Source organism: Camarhynchus parvulus, chromosome Z (genome assembly GCF_901933205.1).
Source record: "Camarhynchus parvulus chromosome Z, STF_HiC, whole genome shotgun sequence".
NCBI lineage: Eukaryota > Metazoa > Chordata > Aves > Passeriformes > Thraupidae > Camarhynchus > Camarhynchus parvulus.
In genome coordinates this window covers 16,502,473-16,518,507 of record NC_044601.1, presented here as the reverse complement: position 1 = coordinate 16,518,507, position 16,035 = coordinate 16,502,473, and the positions used below count along the sequence as shown (strand labels likewise).

Below are 16,035 nucleotides of genomic sequence, written 5' to 3'. Positions count from 1 at the left end.
ATAAAAGGCTGTGATTCAGGTTACTTACATATAGAAAGTTATGATTCAGGTTGTACTGATATCAGGTTATATAGATGTATCAGGTTATATTGATGTGTTATAACTCAAGCTACAGAAGCACCTTGTAACTTTGACCTAAGTTATATAGGCATCAGATGAAAGAAATCCCTTGTGTGCAGGGTGTTAAGATCATGCAAATGGTCTTGTTTTACTAATATGTTGTTTTATTTTAAACCCAGCCTTAAGAAGAGTCTTTGATTTGGATTCTTTGAAATGTCAAGTTTGGTGAGGAGTTGCCATGCGATTTTGAACTTTGTTGTTCAATTCCATTATTGTTTTTAAAGCTTTGTTATTGCCCTTACAGTGTAACACCAAGCAGGCTTTGGCTCCAGCATTGAGGCCTGGGATGATTCTCAGTGTTGCTGCAGCAGGAAGCACTTCCTGGCATGTACTTTCTTCGCTGTAGCTTGCCTTCAGGTTCAGAGGGAAAAATCAGTAGATGGATTCTTACTGTAGAAAATTAGCCTTTGTATTAAATATTCAAGTGTTGCTAACCATAAGACTGATGTGACAAGGAAGTGCTTAGAGTGGGACAATGCATGCATAAATCTATGCATATACTTTGATTTCTTGCTGTGCCCTTCTCTGTTTTCCTGGTGTTGCTACAGAGATGTTAGTTTATTCTGCTCGTGAAGACTTAAAAAAATTAATTCTTTAAGAAAGGCAAGGTGCTAACAGAACCTGAACAGACTGGAAGATGTTGTTTTCTTCACCTAGTGCAAGTCCTTTCTTCTGTGTAGTATTCCCCTTTTCCCTCCAGCTGTTCTCTGTGGTGTTAAGTCAGTGTTTTTAAGAAGAGAATTTTTAGGTCCAGTAATAATGTTGACCTCCCAGCAGACTTCTTTTAAATTATATTTTTAGGTGTTTAATTTCTGGCAAAGTTCTTATTTTATTAAAAAAGTCAGAGTGGGCAAATACTGCCTATGGAACAACTCCTTTGGAGTTTATTTTCTGATCACTGAAGCAAAAATTTAACTACTCCTTTCAATTATATTATTATTAGTATTATTATTACGCCTTCACATTGCTACAAACTGTTCACTCTTTTTATTAAAACAGGTGGATTGTCTTCTGTGTGCTTTATGTTTTTAATAACTAGTATTTTTTACCAGAAACTAAACATAGCAAAAGACTCCATCCTTTAACAGCAGTATGTATTTCTTCAGATCCTTCTCTCTTTTACTCACTTACTAGGGCTATCAGTTCTGGATGGCTACTTATTTTCATTATTTGTATTTTCCTGTCAAATTAAAGAAAATAGAAAAATCCATTGTTATGACATTGGTCAGCATCCATCTTCTTGTCATCTGAGTCCACGTCTGTTTCCTCTTGTGCTGTTTTCTGTAAAAACAATGCAAAACCGTTGCATGCAATGGTCATTCTGGTTGGCATTAGAGAAGATATTCCCAAGTTTTTCTTAGAAATTGAAAAATTCTTTAGGGAAATTAATAATAGTGTCTTGTGGTGATACTCAATGTCAAAGGAAAGGAAGATAGAAGGAGTATACCAGATAAAACCACCGTGAAAGATATATTTTCCTGTCACTCTCTCTATTGACAGTGTCTGTGCTAAGGAACCACTGAAATTAAGAGATAATTTCTGTCTCTTAATTAATGTTTGCTGAAGTTTGCAAACTGCAAAGGGCCTAAAGATTGGCTGTCAAATATTAGTTGTTAATTTATTTTGTTCAGATAGAAATTCTGCCTGTACCTTTTACAGTATCTGTGGCTGCAGGTGTATTGAAAAGAACAGGAGCAAAGACTGTTTCCTGTTCCTGCAGGCAGCCATGCAGTACATTTCATTAACTCAGAAAACTCTCAGAAAGGGTTTTCTGCCCTGACTCTACTAGAGGGAAGCAAGTCATTGTAGAACAATTGCTTTCAGAGAATCTGAATATGCTGAGAAGAGACCCATGTGGATTGTGAAAATCTAACTCCTTAGCACAGGACGCCCCAAGAGTCACACCATGTGCCTTCTGAGAGTATTGTCCAAATCCTCCTGAGAGTATTGTCCTTCTTGAGCTCTGTCAGGCTGGTCCTGTGACCACTTCCCTGGGAAGCCTCTTCCAGTGCCCAGCCACCCTCTGGGTTAAGAACCTTCTCCTGATAGCCAAACTAAACCTCCCCTGACACAAATCCAGACCATTCCCTCAGGTCCTGTCATTGGTCATCAGAGAAGAGTGATCAGTGCCTTTCCCAGGGGAGGAAGCTGTAGACCACTGTATAAATCTTACTCTCATTTCAATCCTAAACATTCATAGCTGGTTTCTTTACTGGTAGTTCACCCATAGTGTGGTTTTGAAGATAACCTGGTAAAGGGAACTACCAAAGCAGTTTATTTGGGTAGGTAGGCTTTCAGGAGGTTCTTCTGAGGATGATTTTTGTCAAGGGGTAGAGGTTTTTCTTGCTAGGGATGCTTGTATGGCCTGTTAGCTTTATTTTGGGCACACTGTGCCAAAGTTGTATCCCCTCATAAATTTCATCTGTGTTTAAAGCAGAGGTCATATGAAATGGTCACACATGGGCCTTGTGTATTTTGGGTGCTACTATTCTAGTGTTATGTTAGCCTGATTCATATGCCTTTTATAGCAGCCTTCTGGATTTTTGCTTTTTGCTGTCATTTTGGAGCCTAGCACTCATTCTGAGATACACTAGTACGCCATTTCTACTACTCAAAGGCAATTAGAATATTTAGCATAAATTCCCCTTAGAAGCCCAGGTGTATCACCTTGTATTTTGTACTAGTGAATTTAATCCCAGTTTTGAACAACAACAGCTGTTAGGGTGGTTCAGTTCTCCTTTTGTAAAATCTCTGTGTTTCTAACATTGAGCAGCAAAATTCATCTGTACATACTGGGATTTTGCACCATGATTGTTAACAAAATGCTAGTAGTACTAACCTCTCATAACCTTCCTGCGCCCCAGTACTTCTGCTTTCAACATGATTTTCTAGCTCTCTTTTTAGCAGTTACTTACCTTCTTGACAGTTTTTCTAACAAACCTCATTTTCTCCTGCAAAACTAATGATTTTCTACACTTTAAAAGATACGTGCAGCTATTTGTATTCCAGATCTTTGAAAAATCCATGCATCTCAGCAGTATTCTGCCTGATGTCTCTTAAGTTTGGGAAATCTGCATTGATTTTCTTCTGTTTCTCTTCGTGATATTGATTATTCTTTCTAGCTCTGAAGCCTTGGTATTCTGTGCATAAGCACTGCATTTTTTGCTCTTCAGTCAGATACCACATCAGCAGCCTGATACACTGGTGTTCAAAAAGCCTGGCTATACCTGTATTTACCTGTGCAAGTTCTTTTAGACTTCTGGGCTAGATGTCTATGCTTTGCACTCTGCCCCCTTGGCTGTACACACTGAATCTATTTTCAGTTTTGCTTCCAGGCTGGTAATTTCCTTATCAGTGTGCAGCTGTCATCATTACCATTGAAATTAGAGGAAGAACTATTTGTTCAGCCTTGGCCTTGATGCAAATTCCCATTAAAACAGATTAGAGTTCTGTATCCAATCCAATTTAAGAGCCTGGAGATTGCTACCTGACTTCGAGCAGTATCTAAGGAAGTTGCCTTCTTGAAAGTACTTTTGGCACTACTAAATTCTCCTTTATTCATACCATTGTATTTCTTGCAATGGGGTCTGTGCACAGCTTCATATTTTTCTTCTCCCTGACAATTTCAATTAGTCTAGTAAATAATACTGCTTCCTCCTTCATTTTTCTGTAGTCGGAAAGGCTCATTTCTCTGTAGTCAACCACCATTTTTGGGCATCTCTCTTTTTCCCAGCTAGCAGAAGTACAGGGGCTGCCAGACCATCATGATCATATTTGCTCTGTGGTTTTCTTGGCCAATTTATGTTGCCTGCTTTAGCTGTTTGGGGTTCAAGGCTCAATTGAGGATGTTTTGGCAGAAAAGCTAGCTAGCAGTTGAAAAAGGAACTGAAAAGTTGCTAGGAACTGATGTATGAAATATTTCAAAAACCTTTCTGAAGCACAGGTGTTTATTCACTTTTCAGATCCCCCTTTCCCAGAAGTAGAATTTGTTGCAGTTAAAGGTTCTGCACCTTTGCTCAGACTCCGGAAAGCAGAAGATCAAAATGGACCAATCAGGTTTGTCTTTGTGCTGTTCACCCTTTCAAAAACATTCTGCAGGTTCATGTTACATACAGATTAGAACTGTTTTGGGTGACAAGATTATTTTTTTAGCAATGAGAAAAAAACTTGAACTGAACCTCCGAGTTTCTCTCCCCTTAGCAGAGTAATATTTAGCTTCAGGCTTTTTTGCTGTTTTCTGGAACAAAATCCTAGTTTGGATAATTGTGAGTTTTCACCACTGCTTTGTGGTTTGATTTTGTTTTTCTTTTCCCTTTATCCACAGTGAGGTTACAGTAGATCTTTATTGATGGATACAAACACACCTCTACTGATGAGATTTTTCTTTTCCAATGAACTCATGCAAACAGTACATTTTTTCCCCCAGAGCCAGAGGAAATAGTGAATAATGTCCTCATTTTTGCATATTTTGAAGTACTGTTTTCATAGTAGTGTATTACTATCAAAATGTATTTCTGGAGTAAAAGGATTTACCCCTTCCTGAGTACTGTTGGTGACAGAAATGAAAGGTTACTCAATATTACACTGAAGCAGAAAATGCTTGAAAGCTCCCTAAGAAGGTCTCATGGAATGGCTGGTGTAACAACCTTAATAAATAGTCTTCCTATGGTTGAATACGATAGACTAAACGTTGTTTTGAGAGGAATGAAGACAGATTTGATTAAATTTTTTTAAATGGTAGCTGTCCTCTCCTCCTTTCAACAGAAGAACTCCTGTTTCTTTGAACTGACAAGTAATTTTTTGAGAAAATTGTATATTATTTCATAGGTGAACTTCAGTGTGAGGAGGAGATAGTCTGATGTCAGTTTTATGTTCTTCTGAACATCAATAAGCATGTAGCAATAACATGAATGTGATGAGAAGACCCAGCTCTAATCTGTGCATGCAGTGCAGTTGGTTAAAATTGAAGTAGAACACACACACAGAGAAATATTTTAGTATAAGAAGCGTTTGTATTGGACATTCTTAATAAAAAACAGTTAGGAGGCTACAAAAAGAAAAAAAACAGTATGGGTTAATTAATATCTGATATCTATTTCATTGAAATGAGGGCTAATATTTACTTTTCTTTTTTGTTTCACTCTAGTCTTTATCAAGTGATTGTACTTCCTCTGGATTTGCAAAGCACTTTTATTTGTGACTCCTTTGCTGCTACATCTTTCTTTAGTAACACCACTGACATTAAAGGATATGTGGCAGCTGAATTTCGGGCAAAGGATGTTGCTGATAATATGTCAATTGCTCTTGGAGACAGACATTATTATGGGAAGTTTTATAATGCTCCTTTAAAGCTGGGAGAAGAGTATTGTGTTTTTTTGAAAATAATAAGTGAGTGGAATAAGGTAATGGATGTTTTAAAACCTCTTCTTTACACCTCTTCAATGAAATGTTGCTGGGTATTAAGATGAAAAGATGAAAATGTTAGCTGGGTATTAAATTTTTATGACACTTCGAGGATCTCCTAGTTGACAGAATTAGGTTAAATCTGTAGCTCTTTAAATATCTCTTAAAATTTCTTAATGGTACTTAGGTCATTGTAATGTTGAAGCAATTCTGAATGCCAAAAGTCAGACAATGGAAAATAATTAAAAATGAATAGCCATCCCTGCCCTCAGTAATTGAAGATGTCTGTATTGGGCCAGAATTTACTAAAAGACATTAGTATGATGATTTGAAAATCACTCTTTAGCAATGATGAATTCACCCATTTTAATTTTTAATTAAATATTTTATAATAAAATATCCCAATTCTCCAAATTACATGGAAAAATACATTTTATTATGTGTTGTTACCTTCCAAAAGGCAGTGATTGTAGGCTCCAGCTCCATTGAGAAAGCCTTGTAAAAAAACCTATATTTTTATCATTTCAAAGTAAATATGTATTTTTAATTAGAAACAAAAAGTTTCTAAAATGTACATATTATCTAGTTTTCCAGTTGTATCTATCTCAGGAGTCAATAGTTTTAAATTTTTTAAAATATAAGTCTCAGCAGTAGAAAGTTTTTCTTGTATGGGAAGGGGATAACTCCTTGTGTGCAATACAATTCCTGAATGTCAAATACAAAAACTGAACTGAGCAACCTCTAATAAAGAAAGAAACACCTAATCAGTGCCTTAAATAGAGTTTTTAGGACTTTGTGTATGCAGCACAAAGCAAGGAGGCATGCAAAAACTGATCCATGAGTCACTTAAAAATGATTCTTTGCAATTTTGGAAGCCTACACACAAATCTCATTAAGTTAAAACAGCTTCTGTTAAGAAATAGTGAGTAACATCCTCATTTATGCATATTCAAAAGTACTATTTTCCTAGTAGTGTATTACTATCAAAATGTATTTCAAGAATAAAAGGATTTACCTTTTACCTGTAACTGCCTCAGTTCAAAGTCAGTGAAATAAAACAAGTGCATGTAATAAGAGGATTCTGGTATCTACTAATCTGTGCAGTACTATTTAGCAGTAGACTGAGAAATTTTTTAGCAGAGATGAAGTGGTTTCCAGTCCTGATACAAGTCTGTTTTTTGTCATACTTTTTTATTAATTGTGAGAGGGGAAAGGTAGGAAAATTACAGTAGAAGGCATTTCATTTCATAAGTAATGTTTAGTTATTAACATTGACATTCAAAATATCTTGGAATTTGGACAATGAACTGTATTTCATAGAAAAATGTGCTCTATAGAGCAGGATTGTTAATCAGTCAAATGTATACAAGTTTGGCCTCTTCAAGCACTAATAAATATATCTTTGAGCTTAGTTTATTTATCCTGGGGTTTTATGCATTGGCTTCCCTAGCTCTTTACCCTCAGTATTTTCTAACACTGGAGTATTTTAACTTCTTTTATTTTGCGGAGGTTTTTGCTGCACAGAACAAAGTAGATTCTTATACATCTTTACCAGCCGTTTATGAAGCTGCTTCTAACTTACATTATTATTTCTTATGGATTATTTCCTGATCTTTCACTGCTGACATTTGCAGATGTGTTTTCTAGGCCACTGATTTGATGGATTAATATTACAGTTATTTGTAGAGGTCACTCTTGCTTCCTACCATTAAAAATGCATCATCTCCCTCAGGTACACTTTCCTGTATGGTTTTTTTGGTTATGAAATACACAGAGTTACATGCAACAGTTATGAATCATTATTGGGGTTGCAAATACCAAACTGCTTTGTTTTGCAGCTGTGCTTCTTTAAATGGAAGTTGGACTGCTGGTTCAAAAGTATTGGTTTATCTTCAGTTGTCATGCCCTTTTTATTATGTGCAATTGCTGGTATTAGACAGCTGAAAAAAAGTCAGAATTATGAATTGCAGGTTGTTGGGGTTTGAGACTTTCTAAAAATGTGATTACTTAAGTAACTGCATTTGGATTCAAGAGCTCAGTCTTCTTTTTAAAAAAATTGCTTGGCCCTCAATTCTTAATACCTGTGAAATGAGCATTTCTGAAGTGTCTTTTACTTGTTAGCACATTTCCATTTGAATACAGACAAATTAGAAATAGATGTAATAGGCTCCTAACTAATGTTCTCATTATTCCCTTTCATATTCTGGCATCCTTAAGGGTCCCTTCTGTCTCCTTTCATACTAAAAATGGTACAATTTGTATCATCATACTGCAAAATCATTGCTTGGTTTTGATTTTTATTAACATTATTACTGAATACCCCTAACATGTTATCATGTTCATTTTTCCATTGTTCGGATTTGGAGGTCTTCAAAAGGGTGTCTGATGTGAGGTTTTTACTTTCCATTTATTTTTTATTTCTCTGAGATTCATGAGACCTCTGTAACTTCCGTGATAGGCAGGAGATGTCTGATTTTCTGCACACTAGAGTGTGTCATGAAGGTAGCTGTTTCAAAATGATGGCACTCACACCTCTGCCCCAGAATCTGGCATTTGATTTGGTTTCTAAACCCACCCCTTTATCTTCCCACTTCTGAGAAGATTTTTCTTGTCAGTCTTTCGTCTTTTTGATTAACCAGAAAACTCCTGATAAATAATGGGTTTAAGAATCATTGAGATTCCACAATTCAGAATACAGACACATAGAAGTGAGATTAATCAAACAAATGTGCCTTCATCCTTTAATACAAATGCTTCAAACCCTAGCCTTTCTCAAACATACTGTTATTCAGAGCATCATAACACACACTTTGCTACAATATGAAAAATGCATGTATTGTGTATGTATTATGTGAAAGTCTGTGAAAGTCATTTAGCAGGAAGCACTACAAAAATACACTTCACAGTAATTACACAATAGATAGTAGAACCTAGAATAGAACTTTTTGTGAATTTATGACTATGAAGAGCTGGGGGAAAATGCTGTACAGAGACCAAGGCTTACTGTAAAAAAATTAAACTTAACAAGTCTGCAAAAGCAGACTCATGATAAATATTTCTTTAATTGTAAGTATTCTAAACAGCTGTTAAAAATTACCAAGCATGTTATCATAACTGAGGAAAATGCTACATGGAGTATTTGTAAAACATGCCATCAGATACTCAACTTTAGTATACATGTTCTGCATGGGAGAGAGTTAACACAGCATATTCATCCTTATCTTCACATTTCAAAAATTCTGAACCCTGATCAAAGCAATGTCAAAGAGCCTTCCATGGATAGAAGGTTGTAAAAAGAAAGGAAGAATAATGAGCTAAAAGCTAGAGCCAGTCTTTCATGAAAGTTCTATGTCTAATCTTATTTTTATAATTTATAATCTCTTAAGACAATATAGAAGCTGCTACCAAGGGAATAACAAACTCGATTCCAATAGTAATTTTTTTTGATGTCTGATCTTTCAGAGGGTGTTAATAACAATAAATTTTTCTCATGAGAAACAGTGATTTTTTATGTTTTCTTTTTTAGGTAAGAACACAGTCCTGTACTGTTTGGGCACAAATTAAAAGTAAGTCAATTTTTCCTTCAGTAAAAAAGTTTTAATGGCTTTGCTTGGCAGCATAAACTAATAATTGCTGTGGCTGTTTCTTCTTTTGCCATTCATGATCTGTTGACTTCAAGGATTGAAAACATTAGAGAAGAGAAAAATTTCCTTGCTCTTCACTATTCCACTCCAATGGATTCAGCAGTCCATTCTAAAATGGACTCTCCTGTTTTTCCCTGGTTTTCACTGTTGTTATTTCTTTGCATCGCATCCAAATCTTTACAGCAATTTTGTGCACAAAGGATTTGAAGCACAGAAAATGTGAAATTTTGGAAGTGTATTTTAAGACAGTTTTATATTGACCTAAAGATTTAAAAAATCTGTCAAAAAACAACAACAATAACTAAAACTAAAACTAAAAATATATATTTAAAAAAAACCCACAAAAACACAAAAAAACCCCAAAAAACAACAAAAAAACCCTCACCAAAACCAACAACAACAAAAAAATCTCAGCAACAACAAAAACCGGAAACATGTCGCCACAATATGCTTTAGCTTTTAGAGGCAATATTTTTTATTCTAGAATGTTCAGATGGTCCATCAAGAATTTTACAGTCTTAAAAAAACCAGAAGATACTATGCAAAAATGAAAAATATGGCTAATTTGAATACTGGTAAGTACAGTTTCTTAAGTATAAAAGTAGCATAACTTTAAAACCCTGTGAATTTCTCAGTGTAATAAATTTTGATTTACTTTTTGACTTCAAAATGTTTCCAATTAATGAGTTTATCTCAGAGCAGTTTGGGATCCACTTGTTTCCTTCCTTTCCACCATAGCTGAAACTCCTCTTCACACCTCTTGTCTCAGCAAAAAACAAACATTTGCCTCTGCTGAGAAAGAAAGCAGCACCACTGGAGTCTCCTATGAGCCCTAAAATCTGCTTTTGAATTGAAAGTCTTGCAAATTTGAGTTAGGAAAGGCAGTAATGCTGGAAAGTGGGTCAGTACTTTGGAATGATGTCAAATCATGAGGTGCATGGAGTGTTTGAGGTGCACCTCCTCCATATCAAATTATCACTATAACTGATCTTCTGGTGACAACTCTGTGTTTATTTCTAGGTTTTGTTTAGTTACTCTTTCTGTAATTACTTTTATGACCTAGTTAATTTAGCACACTTAGAATATAATGCAGGCAGCTCTTCATTGTGGAGACTCTGCTAAGATCAAGGACTCCTTAGGTTCGACGGTTCCATTGCTAGGACTGTTTAGGCAATAGCTGTAGAATAACTATGGAAAGCCAGAAAACTGTTCTGTTCTGAATTTGTCATTTATCAAGATGCAGCACATCCTCAGAGGCTGTCTTACAAATAGGTGGATTATGGTTTTGGGGCTAAAAGAATGAGCATAGAAAGAAGAGAGAAGGACTGGTCAGGCCTTTAGTGTAAATCCATTTACCTTTATATCCAATGGACTTATAGTCAGTGTCCTTTACCGTAATCTACTTCTGCAACTGGAGAGGCTGAGAGTATTTTTGGCTTGCTGAATCCTTTGAGAAATATTACTTAATTCAACTTGTGGAAGGCAAATCTGTAAATTAAATCTAAACCAGTTGGCCCTGTTTCAGGTGCCATCTAGCTAGATCTTGTGTTATAGATCATTGTCATAAAAAGTGGGAGAAAACTGTATTAAAAGCACACTTTCTTCTGCCACAAAGAAGTTAAGTGAAGTTTTAGGGTTTTTCATGATACTCAGTCTACAATATGGAGGGAAGACAATTCTGTAACTTTTATGCAGGGCTGGCATCTTCTCTAGGGGTGTCTAAGTTGCTGATGGAAAATGGTGTTATGGTGCTATAATGGCAGGTATATCTTTTACCAATAATTTTTTAATACTCCTAATTAATCTTTATTCCTCAGCTGGATGGTAACTACTAGGTAGTCAGCTCTATTACTCTCATTAACTGAGCTGTACGTCCAGCATCTAGGCTTTGTTGCTATACTTCATCTATGAGCAGACTGATGCTGCACTATTTGATTGGTTTGTTTGAATTGTTTGATGTTTTCTTTCAGATTTATCACCCACTCTGCAATACATGACTGCTGTTGGATTAGGGTCAGTGGCTGCTGTCTGCCTTATATTGTTCCTGTCATTCTCCATGGCACGGTATGTGATGTTGCTGCCTCCAGTTTTGCAGTCTTCGTTCACGTGTTTTTTCTTTTCAGATAGATTTTCTTGCCAACATGCTTGGTTTAGGCATCATGGGTGGTTAGAAACTGTAATCAATGGTGCTTTCAGTGGCCACTAATGCTGTCCATTGCTTGAACTGATGTCCTCTGTATCTTCGCAATTTCTGGCAAAGCATTTAAAATGTGTAGGGCTTATCTTAATAAAGGAAGGATTTAAGGCAGTGAGTAGAACCAGGACTTTAGTACAGAAGTGTTCTAATATGATGGGAATTAAGTACATGAAGTTTATATGCTGTCAAAATGTTGATGCACTTTGCTTATGTACAGAGCTAATTTTTTGTCTTCCCAAATTTATTTAAAAGGCCTGAAAAGAATTGTTTTACCTAAAGGCCATGATAGAAACATGTGTAAATTTTTTAGGAGATTTATTCATTTATGTTTTATGATCCTTCAAGCAGGATCAGTAACTTCATAACTGTCTTCCTTTCGAAGTTAAAACAAATATGCAAGTTATCTATTTGGAAATGCCTACATACCTGTAAAACCTCTTCACTAAAATCTATGATTTTGTTCTTGTTTCAGTATGCATATCTACAAGAATAGGCTTCTGATATATTTCCCTTGAAAGGTCAGGAGCCTCCAGCTTGGGGGCTATGAAATACAGCATTGATTGGTTAAGCTGCTTGTTTGGTGCTCTGAAACAGAAGGAACTACTCGTATATAGGGCTGAAGAAAGTAGATTTAGTTGGATTGTTTGTGGTTGTCTAAATTTCAAATCAGTTCTTGCAATCAAAATTCTGAATTAAAGGTTCCATGGTCTCATTTTTTTCTTTAAGTTACTAAATAAACAGAATAAACAAATCTCAGGCTTCCCTTAGCATTAGAATGCAGTGGTAAACTTGAGCTTGCAGTCTTGGTTGTTTTGGGGGTTTTGAAAACGTTTTCAGAGTTGGCTTTGATATTTGAGAAAGAAGGGGCTTTTACTGTCTTGATTTCTAAAGAAATTAGAAATTTCATTCCTGACAAAGGACTTATTGCAGGAGGAAGGGGTTCCCTCGGCTGTCATGGTGTGAAAGGCTTCTCGTTTATTTTAGTTTCCCTGGCTAAAATGTGGCAGAGGGATATTAGTACTTTTCAAAACTATGTCAAATCAATTAGGTTCATAATGATGGGAGAGTGATTTGAGGTATGAGACAGTACTGGAAGAATCATGTATGAGTATGAGCCACTTGTGAGAGACCCTGAGCTGCCGCTTCAGCCTTCTTTCAAAAGGAGTGAGAGAAAATGAAATCCTTAGGGAGCTGGTTACATTGAGTAAATTTGACAGTGGTGTATTGTAGGGGACAAGGACTTAATAAGTTAGCAAGTATCTTTTAGGTCCTTGATCTCATGTACAGAGAAATTTTTGAATCCATTCTCCTGTTCTAAGGAATATCAGACAGAATCATTGACAGAAATTAAAATTGCCCCGTCCTAGCAGTAGGCAGAGAAGGGAAACCCCAGATGTCAGTTGTGATAAGACCCTTCACAATGCTCACAAAGAAGTATCTGTAATATTTTAAATAACAAATGTGATTTTAGTTATAATTAACCATCAGTTTAAAGCATTTCTGAGTAAGAATGTGATTTGAAAAAAAACCTACATGAAGTCAGCTTTCTGCCCTATCCAGTCGTAAAACCATGGTCCTGTTTTAGACCCTATACGACAAGACAGATGTGGCCTAGCAGGAGGGAAAGAGAGTGGAATTTGATAAGAGAGATCTGGGATCTGTTTAATTTAACTACAAACAGGGCATTCTAGTGGTGGGTTGCTTAGCCTGGCAGAGAAGATTCTGCCCAGAAGCATAAGTTGCAAATACACAAAATGCCACTATATAAAGATAGCTTTCTGCTGTTGGTAGTGCCAATGGTACATGTACAGCATGCCCCTGTGCTTCTGAGCTGTAGGAGAGGGAGGCATGGGAACCAATTGCTGTGAATGCAGCTTCTGGGTGGTCTGCAAGAGGAGGTTAAACAAACTTGTCAGTTATGACATAACTATGGCTGATCTTGCCATGGTGTCAGGTGAATGGTCTTGGATTATTTCTTGGGGTCCCCGGAAGCTTCTGTCACAAAGAGCCACTGTATTCAAGTGCTCACCAGCTTGCCACATGTTTGCTGTCTCAGGAATTATGTTTCCACAGTGGTTGGAATTCAGGGTGTGAATTCCTGCTAGAGTGGTTGCTTACAGCAGTTCCAACTATTCCTCAATAAGTAAAAGTCTGGAACTGGATTCGCTAGGTGAAGTCTGACTCTTGATGTCCTTATATATTATATTTTTCATTTAAAAAAATGCGTTAGTCCACAGTTGTTATTAAAGTGGTTTGTCATTCACACACCTTGCTCCATTCCTCTTAGTTCTTTGCTTTCTTTTGTATGTGTTGCCCATTCATATGCATAAGGACTGTGCCATAACTCCAGATTTCTGAAGATCCGCACTGGGCATCAGTTTTGTTGATGCCAAGGTTAACACTGGCCAGGTAATCATCTGGTAACCTATGGGAATGCTTCCTACCCATCTCACACTGGCTGTAATGATCAGGATTTTTAGCACCACCATGCGTCTTCAAAAGTCTTCAGAGGCATTGTCATGTATCTAATCAATATGAGTGATACAAGTTCCCTGTCAGGTCTATGCTTGAGTCTCGAATAATTTGTAAGATTTTTTTAACTGGAATTTTTTTTGTCCCCAGGTCTTGTCTCCACAGCCCAGTGCATCCCCCACCTGCTGCTGTAGCCTGTGAGGCTGTACGTTTATCTACTAGAGTAGATGTGGCACAAGCTGGGATTGCATCATCATTCCTAGAGGCTGAAAGTGTCTCTCTTCTCTGATGGTTTATTCCTTGAAGTCAGCTTAGAAAAAAACGTGCTCTTCTTTCAAAGCCAGCATGTGTCTGGTATCTGCATGTCACATATGTACTACAGCATGGACAGTTTAAATGTGTTTGTCACTGGAGTGGGATGTTTATTGTCTTGCCTTATTCCAAATGGTGTGGTGTGTGAAAGAGAACCTTCCCTCACAAGCAGGTTATCATGCGTCCCATGTGTTGGTCACAGTCTTTCAACTATTCCAGCTGCATGAATGCCTGATAATGAGTGCTTGTATTGTACTTGATTACATGAATAATCCCTTGATCCAGCTGAGACTGTTTGAGGATTAACTGCTACTTTAGATACCTTTGGACACATAAACTGGCCTATTATGAACAAAAGTACAGACCTACCCTTATGCGAGATAAAGTGCCTATTGTACTTCCAATTATAAAGGTAGAACAATTCTATCAGTCACTTACAAGTAATGATACATCAGTGACATGTACACTTGTTAGCCATGAAGTTGCCACATTCTAGTAGTGTCAGCAACTGATATGTTCCAGAGATATTGCAATCATTGCTCAGAGCGATTAGCAGTTATTGCAAATAATATACCAATCTGTAAACCTGCAGTTTGCTCAAAAGCTGCTTGCTTTAATGGCGTGTGAAACTAATTTAAGGAAGGACCTTCCTGTGTTAAGTGTAGTTTTGTTAATCTCTTTTCTATAATTACAGCTGAGTAAAGCCATTAAATCATTGTCTAGTTAATTGTCTGGTGTGTAACATCTAGTTAGAGTCACTTAATAAAGTACAATTAACCAATTTCCTATGGCATACTCCCAGTTAATATGTTTTTTTTCTTCTGTAAGAAAGAATGAAGTGGCTTTGATTATTTCCACTCCTCTTCACAAGTTGCTTTGTTATATGTTAGCAAAAAAGATGTTAACTGGTGAAATAAAAAAAGCAAGAGTTTTAGTTTTGGGTTTTTTTTCCTAAGTTATGTTTTATATTTTACCACTTTAAATATTGCTGCACATTTTTGGAATTGTTAAATTTCTGAATTGCTAAGATTCTGATGCCTACTACTCTTACAATTTTAGGTGTTCTGTCTCTCTATAACATGTAATTAGGGTCTTTTTGGGTTTAAAGTACAACAGCAGATTTCATAGTTAAAAGCAAAGGAGAGTTACAGCCAAAAAGAGTTTTCAATTGCTGCATCCAGCTGAGTGCTTTTTCCAGGTCTGGGCAAATACCATTTCTGTTATCCAGCATTTCCAGAGCTGTCTTTCAGGTTAATAGTTAAGTAACACCTTTGTCTACATTAAGGATTAAAAGTCGATAGCATTTTCTGTTGCTAATTGAGAAAGAATAACTAAACTGTTCATACTGGGAAACCATGCCTTAATTTTTCAGTTTCTTCTGTGGAATTCATTAATTCCCTTTCTCAATGGAATAGATTGCAAGGTTTAGTATAGAGTATGAACTGCACGACTTCATTTTGATTCAGTCTCCTGCTGCTCTGGTCCTTAGAGAGAGTTCATGAGCAGCTGTTCCTGCGTAAGGGAGAGCTGGAGAGGCTGGAAATTGTTTAGAGAGACAGATGTGCCATCTTCTGTGAAAAAAACCTGAACTTCTTTTTGCGCTTTACTGAGACCACCAGTGTTCCAGTATGCTGCACTTGATCAGGAGTATAAAGTCCATCTTGTCAATGGCTATAATTGGAAAACTAGAGGTCTTTGTGTAATCTTCAGCAGGTTATTTCTTTTCTATGTGCCTCTTATTTGCCTAAGTTGCTTTTTCATAAAGTTTTCAGAGCAAGGTTTTTTCCTTACAAAACATCCATACTGCTGCTGTTTGTTAGATAACATACTTAATGACTGATTTGGACATCTACACACAGTGTGGCTTCCTGATACCCAGGAATGGAC

The 16,035-nt window shown here is 36.6% G+C and overlaps 1 protein-coding gene across 2 annotated transcripts in view; it reads left to right on the top strand.

Moving 5' to 3' along the window:
• Nucleotides 1-15,412, top strand: part of SUSD1 (sushi domain containing 1) — a 49,660-nt gene extending 34,248 nt beyond the window's left edge. For both annotated transcript variants that reach the window (XM_030968154.1, XM_030968153.1), the window contains exons 12-16: nt 4,083-4,176; nt 5,267-5,522; nt 9,050-9,089; nt 11,138-11,231; nt 13,987-15,412. In XM_030968154.1, the coding sequence (XP_030824014.1) occupies nt 4,083-4,176; nt 5,267-5,522; nt 9,050-9,089; nt 11,138-11,231; nt 13,987-14,125 (623 nt within the window). In that variant the 3' untranslated portion in view covers nt 14,126-15,412. The remainder of the gene's footprint in view (nt 1-4,082; nt 4,177-5,266; nt 5,523-9,049; nt 9,090-11,137; nt 11,232-13,986) is intronic.
• The last annotated feature ends 623 nt before the right edge of the window (nt 15,413-16,035 follow it).